This window comes from Nasonia vitripennis, chromosome 4 (assembly GCF_009193385.2).
Source record: "Nasonia vitripennis strain AsymCx chromosome 4, Nvit_psr_1.1, whole genome shotgun sequence".
NCBI lineage: Eukaryota > Metazoa > Arthropoda > Insecta > Hymenoptera > Pteromalidae > Nasonia > Nasonia vitripennis.
In genome coordinates, this window is record NC_045760.1 from 20,749,084 (window position 1) to 20,762,671 (window position 13,588).

General features: G+C 40.1%; 3 protein-coding genes across 5 annotated transcripts in view; 1 reads left to right on the forward strand and 2 right to left on the reverse strand.

Annotated features, from left to right (window-relative positions):
- The window catches only part of LOC100121155 (neuroligin 3), a 279,197-nt gene that overhangs the window by 186,169 nt on the left and 79,440 nt on the right, over nucleotides 1–13,588 (reverse strand). The window lies entirely within an intron of this gene.
- Nucleotides 3,803–7,402, forward strand: LOC100680089 (protein lin-52 homolog). 2 transcript variants are annotated; one of them, XM_003427285.5, is made up of 3 exons: nucleotides 3,803–4,413; nucleotides 5,980–6,400; nucleotides 6,791–7,402. In XM_003427285.5, the coding sequence occupies exon 3, from the start codon at nucleotides 6,802–6,804 to the stop codon at nucleotides 7,153–7,155; it is 354 nt and encodes a 117-aa protein (XP_003427333.1). In that variant the 5' UTR covers nucleotides 3,803–4,413; nucleotides 5,980–6,400; nucleotides 6,791–6,801; the 3' UTR covers nucleotides 7,156–7,402. The 2 variants fall into 2 exon arrangements, with proteins under 2 accessions (XP_003427333.1, XP_032455064.1); XM_032599173.1 differs by having other exon boundaries at nucleotides 4,051–4,413; nucleotides 6,796–7,397.
- LOC100679047 (tetratricopeptide repeat protein 31-like) lies at nucleotides 4,262–6,114 on the reverse strand. Its single transcript, XM_016988587.3, has 8 exons — nucleotides 6,023–6,114; nucleotides 5,732–5,876; nucleotides 5,486–5,654; nucleotides 5,316–5,415; nucleotides 5,060–5,224; nucleotides 4,812–4,989; nucleotides 4,596–4,735; nucleotides 4,262–4,519 (listed from the first exon to the last, which is right to left on the reverse strand). The coding sequence occupies exons 2-7, from the start codon at nucleotides 5,781–5,783 to the stop codon at nucleotides 4,692–4,694; spliced, it is 708 nt and encodes a 235-aa protein (XP_016844076.1). The 5' UTR covers nucleotides 5,784–5,876; nucleotides 6,023–6,114; the 3' UTR covers nucleotides 4,262–4,519; nucleotides 4,596–4,691.

Below are 13,588 nucleotides of genomic sequence, written 5' to 3' on the forward strand. Positions count from 1 at the left end.
CGGACGCAGGAAGTATTTCACTGCTTGTTTCTTACGAAAAATGTTTAACACTGCCGTACCATCATACGTACTGGCTTACTTTGACTTTCGCGTAGCACTACGGCCTGTTAGGGGGGAAGTGACACCTCTGGATATCCCTACTTTCGCGACGGAGACGCTGAGGAACTCGTTTCATATCAGCGCCTCATACCTATGGAACAACCTGTCATCACACCTCCGTAACATTACATCCATCGCAGTATTCAAGAAACTAGCTAAAAATTACTTTTTCGAACTCGAAAACGCATAAACACATAAACATCGTGTACACAGTCACGCACACGCACACACTTGCTCACTCTCGCTTAACCCATCTTCACCTCAGCATACTTTCACACTACACACCTACTAAAACAGATGTCTCAAACTTATTATTTTTGTACTTTTACTACTCTGCTGTACATATTGAATCGTACAACATAATGTACGCAAATAAAAATTAATTAATCTAATCTAATCTAATCTAATCTAATCTAATCTCTCTCTCTCTCTCTCTCTCTCTCTCTATATATATATATATATATATATATATATATATATATATATATATATCGATTACAAAGCAAGAGCAAACACCTAGAGAACGGGGGGCGAGGCGACGAGATAGAGCAGCGGCCAAAAAGTGCATGTGCGCTGCAGACTTGGCCCCATCCTGAATTTGGCTCGCTCGATGTACTTCGGCCTTCAGGACGCGATAAATCCTCGCCGCGCGCAGGGGAGGAGAGCTTGGCCGGTTAAACGGCTGCCCTTGAGTTTTATTCGTCCAGCGACCCGACGGATTAACGATCACGAGCTGCGGCGACTCGTTAAAGAGCGAATGGGACCGACTCGGCTAGGCGCGGCTTCGCTCCTGCCGCTCCGGGCTCTTGGCTCCGAGTGCGCAGCTCTCATGGCCTGCTTGTATTGAATTATAGAGGCGGGAATGAGTCCGCGGAGGCTGCGCCGATCGGCTTTATTAAAAAGGCTTCTGTCGCTGTGTCGAAGTCGAACCAAAGAGATGATCGCGCTCTCCACTCCCAAATGAACCCCGCAATGCGAACAACGTTCTCGCTCTAAATGCGCTCGATTAAAAGGAAGCAAGTAGCGTCCGATAATCAAGTCTCGCTAAAGAGGCTGAACATCCTAAAAGTAACGGTCGCGCCAATTAGGGCGTCTAATACAAGATTATACGCTCGCTCAGCCTGCAGAATCAGAAAATGGCACTCGCTCTCTCGGCGCGTAATTTCAAATCCCCCCAAGAAATCTGCAGCAGCGGGAGGAAAGCTCGAGGCCAGCTAACATCGACAGACTCGCACGGATAGATAATTCGATTTAAGGGGCCACCACACCCGTTAAATAGATATACAACTAATGGTAATTTACGCGATCACTTGCTCCCAACTTCTGGGAAAATGAGGGCCTTTATGACTCTCAAAAAATTACAGGACCTAGTTGTCGGTACAATCTTTGCGCGGAAGTGAGCTGGACAGCATTTATCAACAGACTCCCAGGAGAAAAGGATACTTCGAAAATACTTTCCAGATATGTCAAATATTTTGGGTTAGATCAGATCGATCGTTTATTGTTTATTTTGGCTGAGGTTACTTCAAAGTATCTTTTTCTCCAGGATCCCGTTGACGGCTGCTATCCAGCTCGCTTCCGCGGAAAGATGGTATCAAACACTATAACCGGCAATTTTTTTAGACTTCTATGTACAGCCGTTTTTCTAAAAGTTGGGAGCAATGAGCGCGTCAATTTAATACGGTTAGTATATCTATATAACTGGTGTGGTGGCTCCTTAATCTCGCGCACGCATTATAGCGGCGGCGATTCCTCGCTCGCGCCTTCTCCTCTGAAAAAGAGCGTCGCCTCGCTATCTGCAGCGGAAAAAGAGGGGAAAAAATAAACCGCGCAGGAATAAGTATATACGGAAACGAGACGTCGAGCCAGCCCAGCTGCGTTACAAAGCTCATGACGCGCGGGATGAAAAATGATTTCCGTGACGCTGGTCTGGGATGACGAGGTTGGAAAGCATAAGACCAATGGCAGGTTCGATCGGTGCGACGCCTGTCTCGGAAAAAACCGAGGCTGCATTCGATCGAGGGAGTTTGCAGTATACAAGCGTTGGCGCATGCACAATTGTACATCTGGAGATGATGTGCATTCGGCCTGTGAAGGATGTGAGGTTCGAGACGCGAGGGACTGAATATTAATCGGGAAAGCCGGAGGCTGATGATGGCTTGTTGACCCGTTGGGATGGGCGAAACGGCTTTTGGCATGGATGTTTCGTTATATTCGGAAGTAAAGCAATCGTGGGTATCTGCGAATAATAATCGTCGGATTTTCTTGAAAATACTTTAACGCCGCTCGCATACAGCTGCGAGAAACGATATCGTATTATGAAAAACTAATCAACCGAACTGAATCCGAAGCGAAAAATAAAAAATTATTCCCTCCCGCCGACTCAGTGTGTCCAGGGGATGCATTTCTGATCGAATCGCAGCCTTTGATCGCAATCCATGCAATTATTAATTTCGCTGCTAGCTTTCCAACAAAGAGATATTAATTAACAAGGAAAAATTTGCATCCTCAATGGTGTTGTGCTCGTCAAATTAAATCAGCCTTTGTCGCGATGAAATGTCCATAACCCAAAAATTAACGTTCCCTGCCCTGCACAAAGCCTCTTCAAAGTGTTTCAACTCGCACTATGGCATCGACCACACGCTGTTCGCGTATGTACATCCATTCATCATTTAACATCCGAATCAAAACTCGTCTTGCTTGACTCCATCCCTGCACCGCAATAATAACAAAGTGCAGCCCATTGTCAAGTCTCTGTCTCTCTCTCTCTCTCTCTCTCTCTCTCTCTCTCTCTCTCTCTCTCTCTGCCAGCGCGCAAACAAATATTCAACACAGTCGGCGGCGCGCCGCGTCTCACGCTCGTTGTGCATTAATAAACGCCACATCTAATTTCGCAGCTCGCAGTAGTTAACGCACACCCGAGCGATTCACTTCGCCGTCGCGGTACAATATACACAAACAGCGCGCTATATGCGCGTATACACACAGGTTAGAGAAATTCTCATAAAAACGAGCGCCGGGTGTCAGGACTTTGGCTGGATCAGCCCGCGCGCTCACAAAGCGCCAATTCTCTCTGCCGCAGTGCGTTCGATAATTATACATCTTAATTAAGGAGCTTGAATGGAGGGAAGCGCTCCAGATAAGTCGATCTGGATGCGTTAATACATAAGGGGAGCGTTATCGTCTTCGGACCAGCTCAGCGTGTACGTAATATGTATCGAAAATTGGACGCGCGTTTTACTATGGGACTTATTCCCGGATTCCTGCGGGACTTCTTTCAGCGTTGAACGGTATCGAGTGCTATTCGTATAATTTTATAGTGTCCGTCGGAACGGGATGAACGCGCATGACCTCAGGCAATTTCGATATCGCGTATAGGTTAAATCAAAACTCACACACCATACTACGCTACCCAACAAAAATGTTTCTCTCTCTTCCACGCAGTCAAAGCTCACATTTGTCTTCCCAGCCCACAGGCTTTTACGCATATAGTTTGCAGGAAAAGCCAAACACGGCGCGGCAGAGAAACTCAACCGCAGCCGCACTTTGGCAAAGTCGGATACAGAAATTCCCGAACTATCCCGCGCGCGCAGCGACAACCCGCAGCTCTCCCTCTCGGCACTCGGCCTTTTCAAATTATCTCTCGAAGAAACTATCTCTGTTCTCCGGCGCTGCGCGACAACTGTCTCAAGGAAACGAGTCGTCGTAACGCGGTCTGGCCTGGCCTACACAATCCTCGACTCTCCGCTTTTACGATTGGATGATGAGATCGCGTGCGCTCATCAAAGGAAGAGCCCACAAACATTTTACAATTCCGAGGCACGTACTACGTCTTTACCCAGCGCCGTGTCGGTGTAAAAAAACTCGGCTGCTGCAGCGCAGGGAAACGAGCGGAATAAGAGCCAGACGTGGAATTAAGGAGGCGCCCGCGCTCGCGCGCATGCACGCATGAAAAATTTGTTTTGCTCATACTGGAGCTCATAAAGTGCAAGTCAGAGCGCTTTTTGCCAGCCTGTTTTGTAATTATACGAATGTCAAAACGTGTGTTCGTCGGCTCTCAGTTCTGCTGTCCGACTTAATTATTTCTGTTTAGTCACGTTATATGATATAGGCATCATAGAGGCATCCGCCATGTATTCAAGTTTTGGTGGATTCACTACAATTTTCAGAAATAAATAACATAATTTAATCGAAATATTGCGTTGCAACACAGAAGAATCAGGCTAAGAGTACACTAATCTAAAATCAAAGATAAAAGTCTAGTCAAAACCTTTTATAAGCCGGCTGGACAGGAACCTTTTTTCCGTCTATGAGGTAACTTGATATTTTTAAAATGTTTTTGACATCTTCACAGTTGTCAAAATTAACAAACGCATAATCTGCATTAGCTGGTTTATAAACCTTGGTAACATTTCCCAACCTATGAAAAATAATTATTCATCCATTAGCTACAATCAATGCTAAAATAAAAGTTTGGAGAAACATTTTGCACTAACTGATTGAATGCAGCTTGCAATACATCTTCTGTTATAGTAGAATTCAGTTTTCCAACCCATATACTATATATGTTAACAAAAGTTTTGTATTTTACATCACTGAAATATTTCCATGCTTGCTGATATCATTGATGGGGGTACTGTAAAAATAAATGTTTATATTGAACACCACAAACCTGCTGATTATCGGCAGCAAATGTGTAAAATGTATTTTACCAGGTTGATAATTCGACATGTCATTTAGAAATTCAAAATTACTTGGATCGACATCTTCATCTGATGAATAATATACATCACTTAAATCATGATATGGAACATTCAAATCATCATCTACTTGTGGACCATTTGAACCCATTGGTCTGATATTATTAGAAGACAAGTAACTTATCGCTCCCTACACAACATTATTTTTAAATTATACATTCAGTCTATAGCAAATGCAATAATCACAGATTTTTTATTACCAATGTAGTAGGATGCATTTTTAATGCTAATATAGCATCTCTTTCATTATATCCATTATAAACTATACGTTTTATTTGGACTGTTAGTAATTCTCTTTTTGCATGCACATTATTAGGATGTACGGCTAATGCTTGCTTGAGGTAAGTTTCAGCTTGATGGTATTTCTAAAAATAAGTTTTTATCAAAAAATAAGTAATACTTGTATGTTCTTATGAATACTTATGATTTTTCAATCTGTATGTAACTTGATAATACCTTCAATCCAAACAAAGCTTGACCAGCTCTTAATCTCGCAAGAAACAGATAAAGATCAGTTCTAGATTTTTCTAATACACGTTCAGCATCTGAAAGGGCCCTACAAACATTTGATATGTTTTGCTTAAAAGTGAATTTGCAAAAAGATTATCTATATGAAGATTACTTACAATTTATTTTCACTCAATCTTAAATAACAGTAGCAGCGATTCAAAAAGTGACGGATATCTTTAGGATTATCAGCTAAAGCTTTTGTAAAACACTTTAAAGCTTCAAATACATTGTTTTCTAGTATTAATTCAACACCTTCTTCACCAAACTTTTTGCTCTGATCATCATCTTTAGAGAAATGGATTTTAGTCTTTTCGCATTTCTTTCAAGCAAAATTTTGAAATAAAACAAAGTTGTAACAGTACCTTCTATAGTGCTTCCTTGCTGCCCCACATTCATCAAAGTAAGAGCAGCCATACTTAATAAACTGATGTTATGATTTACGACGATGAACAAATACTTCAATTCTATTATATTTCAGCTTCAATTTAAGTAACATTTATAATCATGCTACAAAGTTTATTGTTCATTTATTCGTTTGTTATATATGTATATATGTAACTGCGAGTAAGAGTACTGAATACTGATACTGATGATATACTTATTCTTTCAGTCAAGCAATCAACTATAGAAATTATAAAATTGTCTAACCTCACCTGAAGCCCAATCACTGCAGCAATAGCATTGATTCATCGTACCTTCCTACCCGCAACCAACGACGTTGTTGGCGCCTTGGCCGCCGTTTCCGCTGATGTACATACCATAGACCTCTCTTATGTCTATGGTACATACATACACACTAACCTTCGAAAACGTAAACACAAACAAACGAATTGCTGATTCTAGAATATGCACGATAGATTAATGCATATTAAAATATTGAGATAAAATAGAAGAAAGTTTGAATTATAACGATAATTACTTACTGCATAGAAATCCTCACAGTTGTTGAATATCCGCAGGCTTGATGGGCTGTGAAAAGCGAATGCAGGCTTCGCATTATCGTTCCGTGAATTCATATTTCAAACTCTCAAGTAAGATTTTATAAGTAAAACTAACTAACAATAAAAAAGTTATGAACAATTTAAGGGGTTAGTAATAGTTTTCCTGAATTAGTTTTATCACTTATTTAAACTGGAGAAGATTTAAACGTTTCTTAACCTATACTCAATGTGCTTACATGATTTCTAAATGTATTTTTTAAACATTATATAATTATATAATAAATATAACAATAATAGTATAATAGTACAAGTTGTATCCTTTTTCTAAGCCCTAAGATGAAAACTATGTCTATAAGACTTTAAAGCCCAACAGTAGTACAATAAATTCAATTCTAGAATTAACGATAAAAGTAATAACTAATAGTTTTAAAATTTTCGTGTACATCAATGAAGCAATAGTTTATTTGATTCTTATTTCAGAATAGATCAATATGGAAAAAATCATCACTGAAACTGATATTATAGAACAGTCTGGTATACCTATTGCGACAGAAGACAGCCTCATGAGTTTAGAAAAAATACAAGGCAGGGAATCCCCTGACTTGTGGCCCGAGGAGAGCATAACAAGATTCATTACTCAAAATTTGACATCCATAGACGTGCCAACGTGGTCTATGGATCTGACAACAGATGATAAGCAGGAGGCGTTGCGATTGGGACAATTGTCAAAGGAAGAGATAGCACTAGAAGTGAAAAAGTTACTCGACTCTGCATATCATTTAGGTGTGGATGAAGCTAAAGAAATGACCAGAGGAAAGTATTTGAGTATTTTTAAACAAAGTTAGTCACTACACTATTTTTAAAAGATCATGTTATTATAGCATGTTATCAAATGAAGTAAGATGAAATAACTTTTATACATAATCTTGAATTTATATAGACACAGTTTCTCTTTTATCGAATTATTTTTACAATGCTCATTACAAAGCAAATTGATTTTTCATTTGATTTGAACATATTTATTCATAATATATCATTAAATAATAAGTATTATTTTATCTGTTTGAAATTAAATAAAAAGATGTTAACAAAGTTCACAATTTCATTCACAGATCCTGATGAACCATATTGATCTTGAACAAAATTTAGATGTAATTATTTACTTATTGAATAAGAAACGAAGTTATTTATTATTTGTACACAATTGCGTACAAGCTTAGACTCTCTTGCACTGCATGTGGGATAATTTTACACAGCAAACCGTAATAAGTCTTCCCAGTAAACGTATCACGCGTGTACGTGCACACACTAGGGGAGCTCTGGTGCTTTGTACGTCGTCGTATCACAACTCTCTTACCCAGCTTCATTTACACGCGGGCTTCTGGCCGTTTTGTGAGGATCTTAATAGCGCTCCGCAGTCTCAGCATAATACGAAACTTTCTTTGAGCTTTTACTTTTGTTTGTCAAGGTTGTGGACAATGTTGTTGACCTCTTGTACATTTATTTGCTTTGTACTTGCAGAACTACTTTATTTATTTTATGCAAATTGTTCAAAGATACGTTGAGACGCATAATCGAGAAAGCCTGAAAGAGGAAAGGCTATTGATATTTCCCTTTTTTAGACTTTTTGATTCGCGTAGATTTTCCAATGGCTTTTTAAAATGCGGGTGAACGAAGCAATTATAGTATCGAATTTCTCTCAAAACCAGTATAACTGAGAGAATCGATTCCCATCAGGCAGTTTTAATATCGACGTTTCATTATTCAAAATTCAGAATGAAATTTTATTGGCTGTGCGTAGCTCTTTTTTTTACGATTAGGTATACTCAAATCCTCGTTAAATCGAATAAGAGAAACAGTCGGGCAACGTTCGATCTTCTCGACGCGCACAACGAGAATTTATAATAAATATATGTTTGTTTCATAGAAATATAAACGTCATGTTAATAAAGAAACTTCCATAACTCAAAGCAACAAAGGTCGAAGCTAATACCAGCTTCTTATTCTTCTTGTCTGCAGCGATCTTTCCCGACGTATACACGTATACGCGCTTTCTCGGAGCTCTCTTTTTTTTATTAGACGTCGTGTGTTCTAGTTAGGCCGAGCTACGATCTCGCTGCCTCGCATCCTGCAGCAACTTTTCATTCCGTATACGATCCGCTCGTTTCGCTGCCTTCCCTTTTCATGCCTTCTCCATTTTCTTCAACTCTCACTCGCTCATTTTCTTTTGGTGTGTACCGAGCGTTATGTTGTGCGCAGCTGTGAAAACTCTCGTTATGCGGAGATCGAATTCTTCATCATCCGCGCGATTGGCGCGAAACTTTAGCGTCGGAAGACCTTTCTCGAACCAGAGCACGCTGTTCCATCACCCTTAAGGGGATGTCGTCCCAAAAAACACTGTTTTTCTATTACACTAGACTTGGCGCAGTGCGCTGAGCGCACTGTAGTAGATTATTATTAATTCATTACTATTAATTCATTAACTTATTAAATGAAATATAAATGCTTGATTGATATTTTTAATATTTGTTTTCTATCACGGAAATATATCAAACTTTACAATATATGATTCATGTCGCGCTCATATAAATTTCAAAATTGCCGCGGTTTCGTCGCCAACTTCCTTTTAAAATTTTAACGTTAAGTATGTCTCAACTCAGTTCGTGTCAACGTTCACATCATGTTTCTTTTTGTAACAATAGTAATATTTACAATATAGAATATTATAAATACACAAATTATAATTTGATATGTATTATAGTATTATATTACATTTTTAATAATAGAATCAATTTTAGAAATGAAAAACAAATCAAAAAATTCTAACGATACTTTTGACGCATGCACACTACATGAGCCAATCATATTGACGCATTCTTGGCTTCACTTCATCCGGTCATGGCTTTTTTATATAGGGATGATATGTATTATAGTATTATATTACATTTTTAATATTAGAATCAATTTTAGAAATGAAAAACAAATCAAAAAATTATAACGATACTTTTGACGCATGCACACTACATGAGCCAATCATATTGACGCATTCTTGGCTTCACTTCATCCGGTCATGGCTTTTTTATATAGGGATTGTTCTACCGAAAGAAAAATTCGATCAGACTTTCTGTTTTTCTAGAAGTTTGGAAATACAAAATACCCCATGGCGGATTTGCGAAGCTTTTGGGACGACAGCACCTTAAGGTAGTTCACTCGGTCAAAAGAGTAGTTTTAGAATTTGGAATTTTCAAATCAGTTTGTTTAAAAAATTTACTCAAATTTTAATAAACAAACTGATCTAGCACCATTCTGGTAAATCCTCCGTTATTCCCCCTGAAATTTCTCAACGAACAAAATGAGCCTTCTTTCGTTAAGATCGGATAAAAAATAAAAAAAATAAGAGTAATTATTGATGCTTTTTTCTTTAATTAATATCAGAGCAATTAATTCTTGAAATTGTTTGATAAAACATGTTTTTTGTTCTCTTTTATATAATTTTTAAATATTCTTGCTTGTACATACAAAAATGAAAATCGAATTCCCGCCAATCTCTCCATCTACTCAGCGCGCAGCCCACTCACGCCGCGCAGCGATGTACAGAAAGCCGCCCCCGAGCCGAGTACGTGGGAGGCTGGCGCGAGCCAAATATTACATACCTAAAGCTCCGCTCTCCGCTATCTGCCAGTTCCGAAAGAGCGGGAGATAGAAGAGCCAGCCGATCCGCCCTTCCCGCGTCGCTGCTCTCCTACCCCGCTGCAGCGAATCTAACCTCCCTTGCGCTCACCTCTGCGCCTTTTCATTCTCGCTCTGTACATCGCGCGGCATAGAGTGAGAGGGGGAGAGCATAGCGGCGAATGTCTCTGCGGTAATTGACGCCATTCGGAGAAATTTCATTTGGACTTTGGGCTTTGAGAGCTCCGCGCAGAGCGCGCTGCCGTTGCCGGCTGGTTAGGTTAGGTTAGGTTATATATATACAGCGCGAGGGCTTCAGTTGTGTTTCCGCGGTTGATTAGGAGTTGCGGGCGCGCGGGGCTCGCTTTGTCAATCGCTCGCTCCAGATGAAATTCTTGCGCGGCATGCGGCGCTTCGCCAGAAGCGTGTAACGAGTGTTTTATTATTGGGGGGGGGGGGGGGGGTGGAGAGCATTATCGGAGCTTACGGGAATGGCAGTTTCTCGGCCCTCGTCCTCGTATACGGTTTCCGAGATTGCGCTCAAGAAGGCGACAGCCCATAGATTAGTCCCTGCACTCTCCGAAATTCGCCCCCGCATATAGTTTGGAAAGCGAGGCCACTGTAAAGGCTCGCTCGATCGCGCTAAAAGCCCATGAAATCGATCTTCGCTGCTCGGCCAAATCAGCGGATTCCCGAGGAATAACCGCGCGCACGCGCGAGGTGCGCTCTCTCTCTCTCTCTCTCTCTCTCTCTCTCGAAAGATAAGCGCGGTTAAAAAATCGTTGCGTCGTACAGCGGATTCTTGAAAGCCGCAAAGCCGGGGGGTGCCTTATGGTCAGGGCAGGTAAGTTCGAGCGGCCGGAAATTGCTACAGTCACTTTAACTTTCGGCTTTAAACTCACTTCATTGACTTTCCTTACCACCTTATTAAAATTCAATAGCGGCTGCTGCCACCGCCGCAGCCTTTGGAGCCGCTTCCAATACGCCTCCGTGCCTCGTGGAGAACATAAAGATAAAATCAGACTGGCGCTACGTACAGCGTGTATAGATACTGGCTGCAGAGAAAGTGAGAGAAGCTAAGCTTTAGCCAACGTTCCTGGAATAAATCGCTCTCTCGCGCTTCGGCGCATACACGCACATATCGCGTATCTGCTGTATATTATAAATCGCTTTGAATATCTATATTATTCCGACAGTTTCTGACGCTTCGCTCTATTGATTGTGTGCCTTGGACGGATTGCCAGATCGCTTTTTATAAGATTATATTCTAACAGTATGCATATATGGGGAATTCTACGGGAAAAAATGCCATTTACTGGTTGGAGAAACCGAAAAAAACAAACACTCCTGCAACTTTTATTTTCTTATTGTACATGTTTAGAACCATGCAAAACCACGTTCCAACATCGAAAAAGTGCCTTGTGACACTGTTTTCTAGGCCCTTCATATTCGTCGAAAAATAGCCATTGTTCAGCGGCATGTTCCTAATGCATAAGGGCACAAACGGAAAATGTATTACGGTAGAGTGAGAAAACGGGAAAAGAGCTTCAATTTTAAAAAATGCGTTAAAAGTGCTTGATTTGGTCATAAGTTACGCACAATTGAAAATGCGGAAAAATAACAAAAAAAGGTACTAATTTCTTGGCTTCGAAAAATCCTGCAATTTTCATGATTTTTCCGTTAGCTTGTAACGGATCGTACCTACTCCAGAATTGATTTGATTTTAAACGACGCCTCGATACCGAGAACGTGTTTGTGCGTATAGAATAATGGTGTGTGTGAGACGCGAACTAGTTTAAGGAAAATCTGCGCGCTGCGTCGCCAGAACGCTGTGAGAGACCCAGAAGGACGCTTCGGGTTCTCAATTAAATTTGTAGAGAAATCCAGACAACGTACACATCACAAAAACCCGAGAAGGGGTAAATTTTAGAGTCTTAGCTGTAACGAGTCGGGACTAATGTTGACCTCGATAGTTTTTGTGTGTAAGCATAGGTCAATCTTTTTGATTGATCTATGCTATCTTTTTGGTTGATCTCAGAGACATAGCTAACGAATCTTCTATCGACATCATAGGCGGGTCATACCCTGGTAACAATGAGCACCACACGATTATAACTTTGACAGTGCCCGTTACTGACCAGTGCAGTGCATGCTGAAAATCGCACATAGCATCGCCAGGACCAACTGCGAACGAAAGCATCAGATCCAAAACACCAAGACCTATAGTCACTAGATTCCTGTGCGAGATAGTATTTGAATTCCGTAGCAGCCAGTGAGTAAATGTTTAACATAAAAATAAGATTCGAGGTCGATTCATTGTAATCATAACTTGGCCGCGCTGCGAGCGTCGCGCAAGATTTGACGAGCGTACAACGCATAATTATTAAGAAAGTCGCCTGTGATATTAATTTAACAGCGATTATCATCGCATGATCAATCCTACTGTGTGTGTATGTATGAGTGGAAAATTGTATGAGCATGAATTGATGACTATTTGATGATCTTACCGTCGCAAATTCTGAACCAAATATATCCTCCTTATTATATTGTCACGTTTCAAAAAATAAAAAATGTAAATATAAATATTTCAAATATAATCCTAGCATTTTTTACAAGCTATTTGGGGCATAACTTTTAAACGACGCGATGAATATTCGAATTTGAAATTTCTACGTGTTCTTTAGTCCATTTTTCACAAGGAAATGGACGGGCGCCAGTCACACTAACCACTAAAAAAAGTTATCCGCGTTAACGTAAAAAGTGCAATTTACGAGATCTCAAAATCATACACCTAGTCTGGATAATTTTAACTATTTCGGCTGTGACTATTTACTTACCCCCGACAAAAATAAAATTTTCTTTAGTGAATGTTTTCCTAAAGTAGCCCTCTATGATTAGGCATGGTCCCGATTTGATTTCCCGTGTGATAGTTAATTCGCGACATCAAAATAAAAAGTGCAATTTTCAATCCTCGTAAAATAATTTTTCACACTTTTGAGATCCACATTTTCTTATTTTCCTTATAACTTTTGCTGTGATTTATTTAAAATAACGGTACCGAAGTATGTTCATTAGACCACAAATATGTACGAAAAAACTAACCTAAAGTCCATATAACCCATACTGGGCACATCTACTCTACCTAGTAAAGGTTTACGTTGACAGCTTTTTACTTTATCTTTCATATAATATGTTTGTATGTGTATGTGTGTGTGTATGTGCATGAGAGAGAGAGAGAGAGAGAGAGAGATGCATCAAAACTTTGAGTGAAAATTCGCGTAAATATAATTCTGAGAATACGAAACTCATTCCTGCGGTTCTTACGCAGAATCGAATCCGCAAACTTGCAGCTTCAGCTTATGCACATGCTGAAGTGGATCGAAAATTCCCAAACTTCTGCATACCTTACTCTGGAATGCTTTCTGCAGTCTGCATGATTCCTTTTATCTTGAAGATAGTTAAGATCTTGCCTGATTCAAATGGTAACATCTGTTGAATTTAGGTTACGGTCAAAAAAACTTTTCTCCACGTCTGCACCGAAAGTATCACATTCCCTCCCGGGCGCCTGCAGAGGAATGTGCATTTTCGGTGCTGATGTGAAGAAAAATA

What these genes read in the sequence shown, in the direction of transcription:
- LOC100679047 (XM_016988587.3), bottom strand. Translation starts at nt 5,783, where the DNA reads ATGGCTGCTCTTACTTTGATGAATGTGGGGCAGCAAGGAAGCACTATA. An exon ending in AGATTGAGTGAAAATAAATT is followed by an intron (nt 5,416 to 5,485) that starts GTAAGTAATCTT and finishes AAATGTTTGTAG; the next exon opens with GGCCCTTTCAGATGCTGAAC. An exon ending in CATGTCGAATTATCAACCTG is followed by an intron (nt 4,736 to 4,811) that starts GTAAAATACATT and finishes TTATTTTTACAG; the next exon opens with TACCCCCATCAATGATATCA.
- LOC100680089 (XM_003427285.5), top strand. Translation starts at nt 6,802, where the DNA reads ATGGAAAAAATCATCACTGAAACTGATATTATAGAACAGTCTGGTATA.